This window comes from Archocentrus centrarchus, chromosome 16 (genome assembly GCF_007364275.1).
Source record: "Archocentrus centrarchus isolate MPI-CPG fArcCen1 chromosome 16, fArcCen1, whole genome shotgun sequence".
In the NCBI taxonomy this organism is placed as follows: Eukaryota; Metazoa; Chordata; class Actinopteri; order Cichliformes; family Cichlidae; genus Archocentrus; species Archocentrus centrarchus.
Genome location: NC_044361.1, coordinates 23,479,441 through 23,498,023, shown reverse-complemented (window position 1 = coordinate 23,498,023; position 18,583 = coordinate 23,479,441). Strand labels below are relative to the sequence as shown.

General features: G+C 41.5%; 1 protein-coding gene across 2 annotated transcripts; it reads left to right on the top strand.

Moving 5' to 3' along the window:
* Window positions 1-714: 714 nt before the first annotated feature.
* On the top strand, window positions 715-17,284 carry rad54b (RAD54 homolog B). Of its 2 annotated transcripts, XM_030750780.1 has the most exons (16): window positions 715-843; window positions 2,665-2,822; window positions 2,949-3,138; window positions 9,371-9,583; window positions 10,655-10,954; window positions 11,085-11,247; window positions 11,355-11,580; window positions 12,120-12,206; window positions 12,302-12,422; window positions 12,509-12,648; window positions 12,750-13,040; window positions 13,153-13,316; window positions 13,428-13,689; window positions 14,872-14,938; window positions 15,039-15,236; window positions 15,314-17,284. In XM_030750780.1, exons 2-16 carry the CDS (start codon window positions 2,676-2,678, stop codon window positions 15,535-15,537), a joined length of 2,793 nt encoding a protein of 930 aa, XP_030606640.1. In that variant the 5' UTR covers window positions 715-843; window positions 2,665-2,675; the 3' UTR covers window positions 15,538-17,284. The 2 variants fall into 2 exon arrangements, with proteins under 2 accessions (XP_030606640.1, XP_030606641.1); XM_030750781.1 differs by lacking the exons at window positions 715-843; window positions 2,665-2,822; window positions 2,949-3,138 and adding an exon at window positions 6,652-6,814 and having other exon boundaries at window positions 15,314-17,283.
* The last annotated feature ends 1,299 nt before the right edge of the window (window positions 17,285-18,583 follow it).

Here is an 18,583-nt window from a genome sequence, read left to right as displayed (position 1 = left end):
ATGCCTGGACTCATCATTATATCCTCTCAGATTTATAATCGCACACAAATATTCACACAAATAACAATTCAAAATGATCCAGTTACCTTTGTCTAATATTAAAAAATGTGTTTCATGATCTGAAACATGTGTGACATATATGCAATAAAATAAAATAAAATAAAATCAGTACATACTACAATACAGATTATTTCTGATGCATTCAGGATCCAGCAATAGTTTAATTTTCATGCCAGCCACAGCATAAGCATTATATTCTTATATAATAAAAGAAGTAGAGAATATATACAATTTTCCATTGCCCTAAAATAAAGTACTTAATCATCATTTTTACACATTAAAGTCACTAGGCATTGGCTTAATAAGTTTATACCCTTGCCACTGCATGTGAGTGGAGTATACTGTGGTAGCTGTACTGGTAAAACAAAGTATTAAGATAAACTTCGCCACCAATTTTCATATTTCCGAATAACCTTCCTCTTTTCACGCTTTAATCAAGAAGTGAAGTTTTTTTTTTTTTTATAAAGCGGTGAAGCGAGGTCAGCTTTAAAAGAGGTACGAGGTGAGCTCGATTCACAATTCATCCATCGACCGGTTGCTGAAATTCATGCGGCATATAAACTCCACTGACGGGTGAACTGTACTGACAGGTGAACCAAACGCACCCTTTTGTTTTAGACACGCCCGTTCGCAGTAGTTCAACCAATCAGATTCTTCAAACTGTTCAGCGGGAGAAACTGAACCGATGCTAGTTACTGAAGAGGAAAAAGAAGAAGGTTTCTGTCATAATCGATTTAAAGTTTGTGATGTCAGGTGTTTTCACCTAGCTTTTAGCGCCTCTGGGTATGTATAACACGTTGGCACGTTATCTAACTTGATAATAAAGTGTAATATAGACTTCCAACCGTGCTATCTTCTTTGTTATGCTAGCGTGTTAGCTATAGCTGGCTGTGTAACAGGTTGACGTCTCCGTCTAGAAATCATCCTGATATTTTCTGTTATTTCAATGTAAGCAGGCTGGAAAGCCTTCAGATAGATAGTTGGCTGAGTACTGAGGACTGAGTAGGTTATATTAGTCTTGATATGTCTCCCAGTTTATCCAATGCAGATTTTTATTTTTATATGCAAATATGGTCAAAGGTCCGTCAGCTACCAGAACCGGGTGACATAAAAGGAAAAGGGGAAAAAGGAAAAAACTGTATTGGAGTTGCTTTTGTGGTGACCTAACAAGACGGCTTTTCGCACATGTGTCCGATGAAGTTTTTAAACTTATTAGAATTAATGAGAGTTTTTAAAATGACTTTTTCGTGATATGAAACCACGCACAAAATACTAAACCATCTGTAATAAGTGGTGATCATGTATTAGAGAGGAAAATGGCATAAAGCATTATGCTTTGTTGTAAACTGCATTAAAAATTAATTTCTGAATTTTCCTACATTAGTGCACATCAAATGTCCTGATATATTGCGAAGACGTAAAACTGATAATTTGTGTAAAAAAAAAAAAAAATCACAGAAAACCACTTAAAGAAAAGAAAAACTGTCAGGAGGAAACTACCCCTCATATAGCTTCAAAACCAAACTTGGCCTGAGTGCATCATTTGCTAATGTTAACATGGTGCTTTGGAAGCCAAAGGGCTCTTCTGAGGGAAACTTTGCCTTCTGTAAGGAAGAAAAAAAAAATGGATCTGAACCATAGGTAGCAAAAATGTAAGTTTGATTGTTTGGAAGGAAGGGTATTATTTCAGGGAAAAATACTGTATGTAGGTATCATCCTCAGAAGTGCCTTCATCTGACCAAACAACCATAATTGTCATTAATGCCACTCCAGATGACATAAAAGGCTATTTTCTACATATGATGAATATAGATGTCCTGTGAAATTTGGGCTTACTCTTTAGTGTGATGGCCACAGACAGCTTGAAAACCCCTGGTCTAAAGCTACCAGTGTTGACCAGTGCGAAGGTCAAATGCAAAAGTATTACCGGATGAGACACTGAAAAACAGGAGATTGCACCCCATGTCTCTGGAGCTTGAAAAAAAGGCAACTGGACTCATTTTTTGTTTCTTGAAGACGTTTCACCTCTCATCCGAAAGCCTCCCTTCCTAGACGTCTCAACCCCCATTCACACTTTTGTTCCAGTGACCTCAATAGGTCAAACAATGGAGCGAAGTCCCAAATTGGTTTAATCTGAAACCACCGATCCTCCTTTCACACCTTGGCGCATGTGATTATGCACATGAACAACAGAGGGTCATAACCACCTCCAGGGGACTACGCCCACTGGGGTTTAAATACATGGGTCTCTCCACCATTTGGTTTGAGAACTGAAGAAACCTTTCGGGTCAGAGGTGAAGAGATGACAGATGAAGAGAAAAGACATTGTGAAACGTCTTCAAGAAACAAAAAGAAGTCCAGTCGCCTTTTTTCAAACTCCAGAGAACACTATGACCTGATGACTGAGAACCTGCACAGGCACATTGCAACCCATGGTGTAACAAATACATTTCACTATACTGAATTCATTTGTGAAGCAGGTTGACAATTTAGATTTCAGAATATAGTTTTTCTGAGTCACTGATTAAACTGGTGCAATAATGTGCTTAGAAAAACCAAATAATGACCGTTATTATGTTTATAACCATTTCTTTGTGTCTTTAGGACATAGAAGAATGCGGCGCTCAGGAGCTCCCAGCCAGCTTTTGGGTAACGCAGTGAAAAAGCCTCGATTTGTGCCACCTGGAGCCTCTACTTCATTTTCCGTGGCTGAATCCAAGCCTCTGACCCCTAACCTTGGTTTAGGCAATGTGCTGGATAAAGTAAGTTTTTTTTCCTACAGTCTTGAAATCCTCAGTATTTATGATCTTGATTTTAGTTTTCTCCTTTATTTTTCCCTACACTTCCTCATATTATGAATTCTCTTTCCTCTTTATCTTATCTTGCAGCTCCAGAGAAGTCTTGCAGCACCAGCTGCAAGTAATAAAACGGAAGGTAACATCCAGCCCAAAGCTGCCCCAGCCTCGTCAAAGGCTCTGGCTCGTGTTCTCAGTGCAACTGAGAGTAAGGAAAATGAGGAAGAGGCAGAGCATCAAAACCCTGGATCAGGAGACTTTGCTGAAGACTGTAAAGCAGCAGGTAAGAAACATACTCCTCTTCTTTTTTCTCTGTTTGTGCCGCCTTCTCTTTTCCTTGCCTCCTCTCTGTACTTCTTAGTCCCTCCGACCTGAAACATGAGCATAGGATGTGAGGACGAGACTCAAGAAGAAAGGAGTCGAGGCAACGGGCCTTTAACAAAATGAGACAGCCTTGATTTGGAGCCATCATTTTAAAGCAGTGTCATGTGAAACAGCTGCATCATCTGTATGCCACTCTATTCTTGATCTTAGTCAGACAGGCACAACATTGTCCACAAATAATGAAGGATAGACAGTGTGATCACTGAGTTAGTAGGGTTACTAGTGTTTTAATAGTTTATCAGAATTTTAGGTAGAATTGTACAACAAATTAAATATTCCAGCTGTGACTCACACTCTTTTCACTGGTTAAGACTTCTGTGAGGAATACACCTGTGCGGCCTTGCTCAAAGCTAATTCAGCAAGCCCTCTCCTCTCCTTGAGGAGATGAAGAGAAAAGACATTGTGAAAATGAGAAAAACCTGGAACAAAATCATGTGGCTGTTACAGGCTGTTATGTAAGCTGGATAACTCCTAAATCAAAACAAGACTTCTAACTAGTGCCGAGTTAAATCCAGGTGAGTTTAAAAGCTAAACCAATTAAGCCCGTATGTTACAAAGACAATGTAAGCCTCACCATGCAGTATACCTGATGCCTCATTAGATCTGGGTAGTTTAGACTTTAAAGTTCTACTGAAACACTTGTTTCTATTTCATTAACCCTCAAGTGACCAAGCTATGGGCTCCCTTATATGTTATACCTGAATATACCTGAACACTCTATTTGTGTTTATCATACCTGTACAGTTTCTTTAACCTAATGTCATTAATTAAAGAGGGTTAGCCTTAAGGCTTCTGCAGCAGTAAATATATGCAGGGTATGCTAGTCTTGGTTCATTGCAAAACATTTCTGTGTAGTGATTAGAAGGATAAACAATAAAATCAAAGCCTACAATCTTTAAAAACAAACAAACAAAAACACACCCACTTCTGGAGTCATAGATGACCCCACATCAACGCTATGAAAAGTTGGAGGAGAAGCAAAGATTAAATATCACAGCGGGACATAGAAATATACAACACTCGCACACTTCAGTGTTAATGGCATGTTATGTTGTTAATTAACAACCGCTGTTATACTTGTTTTATCATACAGGGCTATGAGCCTACAAATATTTATCCTCAGATAAGCTCTTTTTTTTTTAAATCTGGTATTTTTAACAGCATACACAAATCTCACTGTATAGTTCTCGCTTTGCAAAAGGTTTTTAATTTTTGATACATTAATGCAGATTATACATAATAATGTTTTATAACTAGTGTTTGTGAAACATTAAAGTGTGTAGGTGCACTGTGATGATTGGAGGTACATGTCAGGAATGCTGATGCTCAGTCCTGTCTGTCCCTTCCACTTTCTAGTCATTATGGTTTATAAATCCTTTTTTCTTAGGCAAAAAGCATCGTGCATATTAATGTGTAAATTATAAACTTACTTCCTGATGATTCTGCTGCCTTTTTGGAGGCAGGATGGAGACGATGTAAATGTTATCACCTTCAACGCAAAACTTTGCTGTATCTTCACTTGAGGCGCACTCCACTTTGTAATTACAGCCACACAACAGCTGTCCTGATACTGCTGTCACATTTAGTTGTGGTGAAATGAGAACATTTTCAGACACTAGTCCATATCAGTACAAAATGAGAAATAGTAAAGACAACACAAAGACGGGCAGTGATTAGAACGCAAACAGGAAATTGTTCCAGTATTTCAACAAACAACATTAATATGCTGATGAAGCCATTATGACTACATTTTTATAATCAATTAATTGACACACAACATTAAAGGTAGGCACCTGACTAGTCACAGACATTAGGCTTGCAGTTGCCCATCTTGAATGCATCAATCAAGATCTGAAACTTTTTCATTTTTGCTGTGTAAAGTGGGGCACGGTAGGCTCTACAAGAGAATTTGCCAGTATTGGCCACTGCATGCAGTTTATAATACTGGCGCTGCGCATCATCATCATCATCATCACCGCAATAGCGATCATTCCTGATGATGTGCCCTACATGCAGCAAATTCATTGTTATACTGCAAACCGTAACTTGAGCAAACCCCGTGCAGTGGCTGCAACAGGGAGATATCATCAAGCAGCAAACATTTATATAAATAACCAGTAATCGTCCCCACAGTCTAATAATAACGCACACACACAGAATGGATGTTAAACCGGGCGGGCGGAGGCTGTTGACGGCAGGTCCAGCATTATGTAAATTAGCGGGGCAGCGCCGGCCAGATTGGGACCGTGCTTAGGATCAGTGAGCCACCGCCGCTCGCGTCACCTCCTCCTTCAAGAGCAACTAGTGCCTCTGTTTTCCTTCCCGAGAACGCGCAGGGCGCTCGCGCGCGCTTTTCTACGCTGGCTCTGGCGCTGTTTTTGCGCGCGCCCCGCAGCCGTATTTTAATCAATGGAGCCGCCGCTTGCACCGCGGAGCTGGCATTTCTGGTCTGCATTCACTACACTGAACCACGGCCAGAAGCGCAGCTTCCACGGGCGTGCGCAGCGCGCTCACAAACCCCTCCCCCCACCCAGTTAGTTAAGCCGGCGCTGATTCAAAGCATCACTCACTTTAGGAAATTAGACATGTGATACTTTAACAGCCTACAGTGTACTGTTTGCAAACTGTTGTGCCACATGTGTGGAGGGCACAGTCCCTCTGCAGCACTCCCTTTGTCATACTGTAGAGACAGTGTGTCTCTGCTGTGCTCTGTGCTGTGCTTGGTTTGGGGTTTAGAGAGACCGAGCTGTAAGTAGGTCGGGCTGGGCTTAAGCGGCTTAGCTACGTCAGCCTAAGCTGGGAGGAATTCATCCAAAGCCCTCCGCGGTAGGCGGGGGCCTAAACGAGGCTGGCCTAGTTAAGCCTGATTCTTATTGTGTGCTGCACAGCCTGTTTTTGTTGTGCAACGTAGCTGAGAGGGAGTCCAGGAGTGGTGTGAGAATCCATGCACTTGTTAGACATAGCCTATGTTTGATTTGGAGAGGAAGAAGACGAAGGGGGAAATGTGACATGTATGGGAGTTAGACCAGTGTTAGTGTGTCACCGTGGACCAAGAGAAGAGAGCAGCAGGGGCTGAAAAAAGACAGGTGGGAAGAGTGAGGAGCCACACTACTGAAGGGTGACAGCCATAGACCAGACTTGGTCTGCGTGAGCCCGCTATGCTACGAGATGGCATCCAGCTCTGTGTTTTTGTCCAGTATGGTGGGTAAGGCCCGCTCCTCAAACTTCACCCTCTCTGAGAAGCTGGACCTGTTGAAGCTGGTCCGGCCTCACATCCGCATCCTGGAGGAGCACACCAATAAGCACGCGGTCATCGTGGACAAGAACAAGTGCTGGGACACTGTTGCCGAACAGTACAACGCCTTGGGAGGGGACAGACCCCATCGCACAGCTCAGGGCCTCCGGACCCTCTACAAGAGACTGAAGGAGTCAGCCAAGCAGGAAGTGATGCAGCGGAGACACGCCCAGCCAGAGTACAGAGCGAGCATCTCCGAGCCAACCAGGAGAATTATGGAGATGATCCCTCACCTGTTTCACCATGTGCCCATACACGAAAAGGACCAGGCGCTGCGCAGGTACAGTTGCACTTACGAGAATAGACACACACATAAAGGATAAAGGAAACGATAACACAAGTCATATGAGAGTTTAGGGAGCACAGACATACAAGAGGGAGAGGAGGAGCTGCTGTTCATGTTCCCAAACCCAATCAGATTACTCACTCGCTGTACACTGTCAGGCTCAGGAGGAGAATACTGTATGACCTGCCATCGTTTACTGGTTGCTCATCAGTAAAATACACAAGTCTGGTTTCATATCGTAATTCTATCACAAACTTGGCTCCCAAATAATTATTTAGCTCAAGTTCTCAGCACTACAAAAAGACAAATGAAGATGATGATGAATATCCTGATGCCACATTAAGAGAGTACACAGAGAACAACAAAAACATTAAATAAGTATTTAGAATAAGGTAGTCATTACAATTAGAAATCTGAATCCCATTAATGCCATATGCGTGGCATCAGAAACACACACACATGCAAGGTTGTAACCAGCAAGACTTGTTGCCAAATCCTTTAATTTCTTTTCACTCACTCTAATTTACTCTGATCACTCACCTAATCCTTTGATTGATTTATCACCTGCAAAGCTTTCACCACACTTCATATAAACAAGATGTAGACACCCATTAGATGCTGCTTAAGCACTCCAGGCTCACTTGTTTTTGTTTTTTTTTGTCTTTTTTGTTTTTTTTATCCTGTTTTCCCATTTGTAGATTAATATACAGCAAGCACAACTCTCCCATCGAACATCCTGGCAGCAGCTCCTCTCTGGCTGGACTTCAGGATTACTCCGCAGCTGTCCCAAGTATCCCCCATGAGGTGGTCCAGCTGGATGCTGAAGAGGATGTAAAACCACCGCCAGACCTTCCCATCCTCCCAACACACACAGGACCTCAGCTGGAAGGAAGCCAGGAGCGAGAGGGAGAGCAGGACTTGGGCAGCATCCAGGATTATGAAGCATCCTTATCTCCAGCTCCTTCTTCTGTTAACATTCCTCTCTCCACCTCGCCGCTGCCCTTACGGCATGAGCTCTACCCCAACGACATCTACCCTCACCACGAGCCGGACAGGTTTCGACCTCTGCACCTGGCCAAAGAGGAGCACGAACTGGTGTTGGCCAATCACAAGAAGGTTGCCCTGTACCTGGAGGAGAAGAGAGAGGGGTTGAAGAGGAAGCAGGAACTGGAGGAAGAACTGCTGCGAGCCAAGATCAAAGTAGAGAAACTGAAGGCAGCCCGACTGAGACACGGACTGCCGATTCCTCTATAACAAGTATCAACACGCACGTCAGTGGTTACTGTGAGAAAGGGAGAGGCTCTGAGGAGTTTGGAACAAAAATCTTCTGTTTTGGGATTTTTTTTAGCTCAGTTTCAGAACTTGAATTTCTTTTGGAAACATAGTGCCTCGTACAGACGTGGATAATGTGTTTACTTCCTGCAGGATAATGCCAGCTTCTGTTGCCATCCGTCTTTCTTTGTGCTCGTCAGTGTTTAAAAAGCATCATCGTTCTCTTGAGTACTCAACAGAAGTGGCGACAAGCTCATATCGGTAACACTGTGACAGGCCAAAATGGATACAGTTCCAAATTTTGGAAGGGAATATTTGTAGTATTGACTGATAATGTACCTCACTGGTGCTGCTCCTGTCTACATCTGCCACCAGTCTCTAATTACAGGAGCGTCAGCAAGGTGTTAATGATCTTTATTGTCTGAGATTGTTGAAAAAATATGAAGGTTAAGAGTTCATGTCAGTGGGAGTGTTGTTTTGCTCATTCTTTTTAAAGAGAATTTCCACCTATTCTGTCATCTGTAGAGTGGGGATGGGTTTTGGGTATCAAAACAGTTTTTATAGCTGTTTTTTTTTTTTTTTTCATTTTGTAGACTTCATAAGAAAACCATTTACGTCACCACATGAGAGCACTATAGTAGCAAATTTCAGAGATACCAGGACTGAAGCACAAGGTAAACTTTTGAAGGCCTTAATGTGTTATTCTCATAATGGCAACTTCACAGAATAAAGCTGAAAATGAGTCAAAAATGTTTTAGTAATCCCCTCTTGGTGATCTCTGAACTGATGGCATGTTGTGTGAACAAAAGAAGGGAGGGGTGGTAATAGTTTTTGATGTTACTGCTATTTATTGTGAGTTCAACATTGATTGTATTGTACTGTTGTTATACGAGTGTTGTCCGTTTCATTTACTGTTGGTCTGTATGTTCATGTGTTTCTATTAAAAAAAAAAAAAAAAAAAAGGTTCATTTTTCCTCTGGCCACGTGTTTATTGCAAGTCAGATGTTCCACTTTTGTAGATCTTTAATCCTTGTTCTAGAGGTTAATAAAAAGTCATGTGGCAACCACATCAGCTGACATTCGCTGTTTTCATGGTGCTAACAGTTTCAGCCTTGTGCATGTCATGTACATGTTGTATTTTGTTTCCATGGTAGGTTGAGGCACCAATAGCGTGTAGATGTTTTTCTGGTTAAAAGCTTGATGCAACAGTGACCTCTGCTGATTAACCTCTGTATATATCTGGTGGATTTCACTTTGTTTTATGTCTTTGTGTTACAGGAGTGAATGATGGTCCTCCTGGGTCTCCCCAAACCCCTCAGCCTCCTGCAGGCTCAGACTCTGGCTGCAGTCAGGACGGGGCGCGTTACTTCAGTGTGGTGTGGTGTAAGGCCAGCAAGAAGAAACATAAGCGCTGGGAGGGAGACGCAGTCCTGGTGACAAGAGGACGCACAGTCACTCTTAAAGACATGGAGGGGAAGGATATCGGAAAGGGTGAGGCAGACACCTCTGTGAATCAGAATTTAATTCTATCTGCAGTTTGTATTTAAAATGACAACTGACAGTCCTAAGTAATTAATATAGTACTGTCTTGAGCCACCCCTCATTTCTTTGTATTTTGCTTCCAAGGGCTCAGATTTTCTTGGAATTTTTTAAAGTGGTCTTGAGCAATATTTCTCCAGGCTTCCTGAAGATCTTTCTTTGGACATTGGCTGCTTTTTCACTCATTTTCAGTGCAGCCCCTGTGCCTGACTATTTGGCAACAGAATGATTCTTTGTTTATTAAGCCACTTTATGCTAACCTATGAATCATTCAGGCATAAAAAAGGCACCTAACTCAAGGGCTGAACCTGTGTTCTGTCTACACATAATAGACAACTTAGCAAAGAAACAATTTGAGGTACTTTGTTACCAGCAATCTGTTGCAAAACACGCCATTTGTTCCCATTTCTTTAGTTGACTCTATAAAAAATGCCAAAGATAACACGGTTTGACAGGCATAAAAAAGCATTTTTGCACCAACAAGGTGCTTCCCAAAGAGCTATAGCTAAAAACTTGGCATATCTCAGTATGGTGTGCAGTGTGTCCTTACAAAAATCTGAGGAAGCTGGACAAGTGGAGGACAAAAGAAGAAGCAACTAACTGCAACTATTTCCCATTTTGTAGTAATATATAAAGAAATTAGGGGTGAATCAAGACCTGTGCACAAAGAGTTTTTGGCCTTCCATGAAAGGAAAAGGACTGTGATTAAAATGTATGTTTTAAGTGACATTTAATTTACTCAAGCTTAAATTATTTTGTTTGTTTTTCAAATGGTTAAAAATAGGTTAAAGTAGGTTACATGCATACTAATTGTGGTTATGCGCATAGTCACCCTCAACAGCCTGTTTGGAGTCAGGAAACTTTCTGGAAAATAATCAAATACTCAAAATTTAAAGAAACTTCATAATTTGCATATTGAACTGAAGCTTACTTCTAAAACATTAAAATATGCTAAAGAGCTAAGTAGACCATTACTAGATGCTTTCTTCTTGAGCCTGACAAGTGTGCATGTGTGAACTGTAGGTAGTGGCTACAAAGTGTCAGAGCTGTCCTCGCTGTCTGAGGGAGAGACTCTCATGATTGGTGGGAAAGAGGTGGAGGTGATGGGGGTCATCTCTGCTGAGGACTTTGCCAGGGGGCGTTGTTTCCAGGAGGTCCAAACAGAGGGAATGGAGTTAAACTCAAAGTCTGCTCCGCCACCCTCTTGCCGCTTGGCATTCAAACCTTTTTGCCCCCCAACAATGGTGGGCAGAGGGGGCCACCCAGAAACAAAACCAGAGGGGGAACAAGCCCGCAGACCTCGCCATGACCCCCTAGCTCCAGGTATGCAGATAAAATTGGAGTATGATGATCCACTAATTTAATACTCTTTTTTTGTTTTTGCTAATTTATCTAGATATAAGACATATTTTTGCTTTCTATTATATTTTGGTAATATTTCATATTTTTTTAGACGCACTGGTGATGCCTCGCCCCTCTGCCAACCACCAGTGGTTAAATAACAAGTCAGGACTTCCTGTGGTCGATGTTGTACTTGACCCACACCTGACCACACACCTGCGACCTCACCAGAGAGATGGCCTGCTCTTCCTCTATGAGTGTGTCATGGGCATGAGGTGACAGTGCTGTTCAGTTGTCATCAATTGCTGCGTAAAGAACCTCTTAATGTGTACCTGCAGCCTTTCTTGGTCTGCTTAAAGGATCATATTTGTGTGTGCTTCAGAGCTGTGGGTCACTACGGTGCTATCCTGGCTGATGAAATGGGTCTGGGAAAGACGCTCCAGAGTGTGGCGCTGTCTTGGACGTTGCTGAAGCAGGGACCTTATGGTGGGAGGCCAGTTGCTAAGCGTGTCCTTGTGGTTACGCCTGGCAGCCTCGTACAGAACTGGGCAGCAGAGTTTAACAAGTGGCTGGGTCGTGAGAGGATCAGCGTTTTCACTGTGGATCAGGTTCTTCTTCCTTTATATTCACAAGGATGACACAACAGGATGGTAGAATATGAACAGAGGTTTCTGAGGACCTCAAGTTCAGTTTATCATGAAAAGAGGCGATTTTATTTGTAAAGCCAGGGGTATTTCCTTAAATGGAAACTCATTCTGCTTTAGTGCATATGTATATCATATTATCTGTTCTCTATGTCAGTGCACACAGCAACAAGTAACGTGTTAAGTGCCAAAAACCACTTAAAAGTCACACTGAACCCACAGATTGACAGATAGCTGTAATGTAGAATCCAACCCTTGGATGAGCTTTCTATCCCAAGTTAAAGCAAAACAAAAAAAGCATAAATAATTTAAAGCCTGCATTTTCAGGATTTTCGTATTAATTCTTCTTTCTTATTTGATTCTTCTTTATTATCTTATTCCACTTTGACCTGCGTCTTTCCTTAATGTCTTTTCGTGTAAAACAAGAACAAGTACCAGCTCAATTAACTTCTTTAATCTAGCATTTATTAAGTAATTAATTTTTTTAATTTAAATGTGTTTAGGACCACAGGATAGAGCAGTTCGTTTTGTCCCCGCTGCACAGCGTTCTTGTGATAAGCTATGAAATGCTGCTGCGCTGCCTGGAGCAGGTATGTTCACCTGGTGTCTCACAGTCAAGTGTGAATTTTGCAAAGAAATTTTCTGATGATTGTGCTTTTATTTTGTATTTTCCTTCCGTTTTCAGGTACAGAAAGTTGATTTTGGTCTTGTAATCTGTGATGAAGGTCACAGATTAAAGAACAGCAGCATCAAAACATCCTCAGCCCTCAGCAGCCTCACGTGTAATCGCAGAGTCATACTTACAGGTACACTGAAATCTTTAAGCAGTTTCTGAATGGCAGCTACAACTACTTGCAGAGAGTTTATATTAGGTTGTGTTTTTGGTTTGAAGGTACTCCAGTACAGAACGACCTGCAGGAGTTCTATGCAATCATTGAGTTTGTTAACCCAGGGATTCTGGGGTCATCAACTGCTTATAGAAAAGTATATGAGGAGCCAATACTACGCTCCAGACAGCCCTCCTGCACAGAGGTGATTTCTTTCTTTCTGCTTTCGTGTTCCTGTGTAGTCGTTATAAAAGCGTTTTTTTTTTCTGGTGTCGAACCTTAACTTATATCTGCCTCTGCCAACAGGAGGAAAGAGTTTTGGGAGATGAGCGAGCAGCTGAGCTCTCTCGTCTGACTGACATGTTCATCTTGAGACGAACGCAGGAAATCATCAACCGCTACCTGCCTCCTCGCCTCGACTGGACGTTGTTCTGCGAGCCATCCCCTCTGCAGCGAGAACTGTACAAGCACCTCCTCTGCCACAGAGTCTTCAGGGCCTGCCTTCAGAACTCCACTCAAACCCACACACATTTGGCCTGCATCACTGCACTGAAAAAGCTCTGCAACCATCCCGGTCTGCTCCACGGCACAGTCAAGGTTATGCTCTTTTGTGAGCTGGCTGGGGGACAGAAACGTGTCATCATAGTGGAAACTGTAAGTATGAATGAATCCCAGTCCTAACTGTGAGCGTGGGTTATTCTGTTGGCAGGAGAGGACAGATGCTGGCTCTGTGGAGAGTTCATTATATGACGGCCTGGCAGATCTCTTCCCAGAATCCTATTCTTCAGGAGGATTCAACATTGCTGACTCTGGAAAACTGCTGGTTCTTTCAGACCTGCTCAATGCCATTAGGCAGCTCAGCCCTTCAGACAGGTGTGTGTCTGTGTGAGGCTGAGCCACAATTGAGTGTTTGCATCATCGTGAGCTTATTTTTTTTACTGTATGTGTGAAGCGTCACATCTCACAGTACGTGTACATCCGCAGGGTGGTCGTAGTATCAAACTACACTCAGACACTAGACTTGCTCCAGGACCTGTGTGTACACATGGGCTACACCTTCTGTCGACTGGATGGACATACCCCCACAAACCAGAGGCAGCGACTGGTCGACAGTTTCAACAGTCCCTATTCTCAGAGCTTCCTGTTTCTGCTGAGCTCTAAAGCAGGTGGGGTCGGGCTTAATCTAATCGGTGCTTCCCACCTGGTGCTATACGACATTGACTGGAACCCTGCCAATGACATTCAGGTAAAATGCACACAATAGTAGTCTAAAAGGTTCAAAATTTCAAAAACTCGACTTTGACCTAGCTGCTGTTGGTTATAGTCTCTTCTGTCTTACACACGCACATGATATCAGGGTATTTTCATACCTACCTTTTTTAAAAAAGGTCTGGTACTTTAACCAGTTTGGTTTAGTTTCTTCAGTCCAGTGTGAAAGCTGCTGATGGGACTCTTGTGTTGGCTGTTTGTTATATGGAGGTAAAACAAGAAGATGTATGACTTTCTGTAAGTCTATCAGTGTGACTTCATACTCATGGTTCTTGGTAGTAAAAAATCTAACATTTTTGTTGTTTTTGTTTTGTTTTTTAATTGTTATTCATCATGGACTGTATATAAAAGATGGACAGAGCAACCATGACACTGACAGCATGCTTTGGTTTGTGAAGTTCTGTTTTGAAGCATTGATTTTTAATTTGCCCACTGCCGTGGGGTTTCTTGTTTCTTTTTTGAGCCAAATGTTACCATTTTTGAACCAGAGGGGAGAGTGCTAAGTTATCACCTAACACTAACAAGACTGTATGGATGTATCGCACAAACACAGACACCCACTAAGTAACACACTTATAATATACAAGAATTTCACTCACCAAAACTGGAAAACAAATTCTTGGATGGTTTTCCAGTACATTTAACTACCATATTAATTGTCAGATAATTGCATTAAATGCTCCAAGACACCAACACCACAAACAGAACTGGGAGGTTCAGTTCATTAACTCAAATTAGATGAGGTGAAGCCTGTGTCAGCTTTGGCATGTCACCTAAAGCAGCCATATCCTTAATAAAGTTCAAATAAGGGAGTTATTAAAATAATCATCCCCTCTGTACAGTTGTTGGTTTTTTTTTTCTTCATCACTTAATGAATGTGTTCATTTTATCTCTGAAATTAGGCATTTTTAATATGGAAATTTATGAGAATTGATTCACTTTTGGAGCTTGCCTTAAGCAGCCAATCCAGAAATGGCAGCGTTTGGCGCTTCACTGCTGGCCCAATGTTTAAGTTCCAGAGGTTGCTGCTTGGTGCCAACAAAATAAATTGAACAAGTGTGAAGGCGCCTTCGTGTACAGTACATCCAAATCCACCAGATGGCACTGAATACATGTGCGTTATCCTCCACTGCAGCTTTTCTTTCTCTTCTGTGTCCAGGCCATGGCTCGGGTGTGGAGAGATGGACAGAAGAAGACTGTGCACATCTACCGTCTTCTTACTGCAGGCAAGAATGCATAGATACAAATAATGAACAAACAAAAAAAATCCACCATATCAGCAATGATTTAAAGTTTTATGTCTGAGTCTGTGTTACTTCCTCGCAGGCACCATTGAGGAGCGTATATTTCAGCGACAGGTGTCCAAACAGGGGCTTTCTGGAACTGTGGTTGACATGGGGAAAGGCGCAGAGCACACAAGTTTCTCCACCAGTGAACTGCAAGATCTTTTCAGCCTGACGGACACGCCCTGTCTAACTCATGACCTGCTGAACTGTAGCTGCAGCATGGAGGGTACACTCAACGGTAGGCTGAACACATTGATAGCAGAGCGTGAAAAGACTGAAAATCGTGGTTCATTACATCCTTGTCTTCGTTTTCAGCCATCACAGAGAAGGAGGAGGCACCGGTTTCCGAGAGGCCCTGCCAGCTCGGTCGTCTAGGTGACCGTAAGGGGGCGGCACAGAAGCATCTCAGCATGTCCGAGCTCATGCAGTGGAGACATTTCTCTGGTGAAACACACACCTTCTCTGACCCCTACCTCGATCACGCACGAAACAACATCACTTTTGCCTTCCAGACCACCATCTGTCACGCAACCCAGTAAACAACAGACTCAACCCTTTGTAGTGGGCCTTACACTCATACAGCTTTCTACGTGAAAGTCTTCATGTGCTCTGGACTTTCTCAGCCTTTTATAATGAAGTATGAATAACGCTTCGCCACTGCTGCATGTTAAACTGCTGGCTTTCGGTTTCCACGAGTTTTAAAATTAGTGTTCATGAGATTCTGTCTTGTCCTAAAGTTTTCATCTTTTCTTTATTTATGCTAAATAATTCACAGTGAAATCATATAAAATAAACATAAATGATTCACAAATGTTGAACATTAGTAAGCGATTGAAAAATTCTTGCTGGAGAATGAGCTTCATATAAAATACAGGTTTATGTACTATGGATACAGCTGTGCAAGAGAGGAATATTTACTGTGGTAGGATTTATGTTTTTGTGGTGTGCCCAGTGAATGGAGAGAATGTGTTTTCCATTCAAAAGAATTTGTTTACAGCAGTTCGCATAGTGAGTATGCCATCTGGGGATGACCCCACCCCCCACCTCAGGGGAAGGGCAAAGCATCTCTGGCCTCCGATGTCATGCTTTAATATCAGAATTTGTTATGTAATGACCACACACGTTACTGTCGAGGGAATCTGCTGGATTTTAGATGTGGGCCATACTGCGATCTGTTCAGTCTATTATTTTGGATAACACTGGTCTGTTCATGCTCTTCACACAAAGCTGCTGTGTGGGAGTTACAGCATGTAATTTCTGTGTGTGTGTGTGTGTGTGTGTGTGTGTGTGCGTGCACGCCCAGAATTCACATACGATTTCTGTCTGTGTCTGTCAGATTGACTGAGCCCCAATACAATGTATGCCTTTGCGCAAACAGTGCAATTATCATTTATTCAAGGATCACCACAGTGCGTGATTGTTAAGCAACTTTGTTGTATAATAAATGGGTCTCTGGGATGATAAACTTTTCTGTTATGCATATGACAGTTGGACGATTACGCACACACCTGCTGTTATTCTGTGGACACAATGGAAACTGAAACAGCTAGAGCATTTCCTATGCCAGGATTCAGCCTCATATGAACATTGCATGTTGGGCAGTATATTAATTATGTCATTTTGGTATCAAATGTAGGCCCTCCGGAAGCTCGTCGGTTTTGGATATGAAAATCTCAGAGGCCAAAGTGGATTTTATATAAGGAAACAGGAAAATATGAGTGTTTCTGGAGCTATAAACCAATGGTCTTTCCCTCACCTTTTTTCTTAAAAATGACAGACCTCATGACCACAGTAACTTTTCCAATTTGTGACCCATTCAGGGTTAGGCATGAGAAAAAACTTTCATATTATAAAGTATTGTGTCGCTGCCTCCTGCAATACAATTATTGGTAATGTACACTATTGCCAAATGTTGATATTTTTAGTAATACATACAGATGCTCTGTAGGAATTCAGTGAAGCATATCAACACTAGAATATGGTGACTAAATGCTGTTCAAGACTGCAGCTTATTTAGTTGTTTGTGTAACTGAATGTATGCTAACCATAATGTTCAGGTACCTGGCTGTGATTGGTTTAGGGACATCCAGGTTGTAGATAAGGAGCCAAGATGTACACAGATACAGTATCATGCCGTATTATAAACAATTGTCTTAGTATATTAGTGCTCCTCAAAAAAATAGAATGTAATGAAAAAAGACGGGTTTTCGATTTTTATTTTATTTTATTTAATTTTTAACTTAATTTTTGAAATTTTGAAGATAAACAGTACATTCATGTTTAATTTCAATCACTACTTTATTGTCTGAATCTTTCTTGGTACAACTATTGATTGGGCAAATCTATTCAAAATACTGTAGATGAATTTCTGATTTTTGACTTTTTTTTTTTTTTAATTTAAAATTTTCAAGAAATACTGTACATGATGTTTAACTTCATTCACTACTCCGCCCTTATTTTGTTGGCCAATTCTTCTGAAACTTAGTATCAGCATTCACTGGTCAAAGGTCTTCAGAATGCTGCAAACAGATTTTCAAGTTTTTTACTTCTTTATTTTTATTTTATTTATTTTTTATTTTTATTTTTTACAAATTTTCAAAGTTTATAAAAAATAAAAAAGCACGTATCTGCTCAATGATGGTTGACCTACAGCCAAATTAGTTTCCATTCCAATATATCAAATATTGTACAAGTAAAACATTTGACAGCGGAGCTCTGTAGGCCAACAGGTCTCTTGTTCTGTACTTTCATTTAAAAAAGCAAACTGTCATATATTCTATATTCATTTAATGTAAAGTGAAAATCAGAATGCCAGTAGTTCATATTGTTAAAATTTTTCCTGAGGTCAATAAAAAAAAAACAACAAAAAAACCAGATTTACCGAAATATCCAACTTCTACAAACTATGTTCATTTATAAAGTCAGTACTTGTTTGGAGCTCCTTCACCACAAATTACTGCATCAATGTGGTGTAGTATAGACATGATCAGCGTATGGGACTGCTTAGGTGGCACTGAAGCTCAGGTTGCTTTGATAGCAGCCTTCAGCTCATCTGTATTTTTGGTTTGGGTTTTTCTCATCTTCCCTGTAGGTTCTCCGTGGGGTTCAGGTCAGGCAAGTTGGCTAACATCTTGGGTTCTGCACCTTTCCACTCTTCCTTCATACTCTAGCACCTTGATTTCCAAATTAAATGGAAAGAGGACTTTGGACCATTGAGCAACAGTCCAGTTCTGCTTCTGACACTCTCTGTTTCAGGAGTGGGTTGATATTAGAAATATGACAGCTGTAGGTCCTTCCTTAAAGATGTTGATGCATGATGGGCTGTCTCATCAGGCTCAGTCAGCTCTTAGTGAAGCCCTCTCCAGTTCTTGAATTTTTATTGACAATCCTCTCAAGGCCACAGTTACTCCTGTTACTTATGCATCTTTTCCTACCACACTTTTCCCTTCCAGTGAACTTTCCATTAACATGCTTCGATGCCACAATCTGTGAACAGCCAGCTTTTTCAGCAATGGCCTTCTCTGACTTACCCTCCTTGTGGAGGTTGTCAGTTATCTTAATATGGACAATTCTCAAGTCAGCAGT

Bases quoted from the DNA above. Each gene is read 5' to 3' on its own strand.
- rad54b (XM_030750780.1), top strand. From the start codon at position 2,676: ATGCGGCGCTCAGGAGCTCCCAGCCAGCTTTTGGGTAACGCAGTGAAA. The intron at 2,823-2,948 runs GTAAGTTTTTTT...CTTATCTTGCAG, and splicing joins TAGGCAATGTGCTGGATAAA to CTCCAGAGAAGTCTTGCAGC. The intron at 15,237-15,313 runs GTAGGCTGAACA...CTTCGTTTTCAG, and splicing joins CATGGAGGGTACACTCAACG to CCATCACAGAGAAGGAGGAG.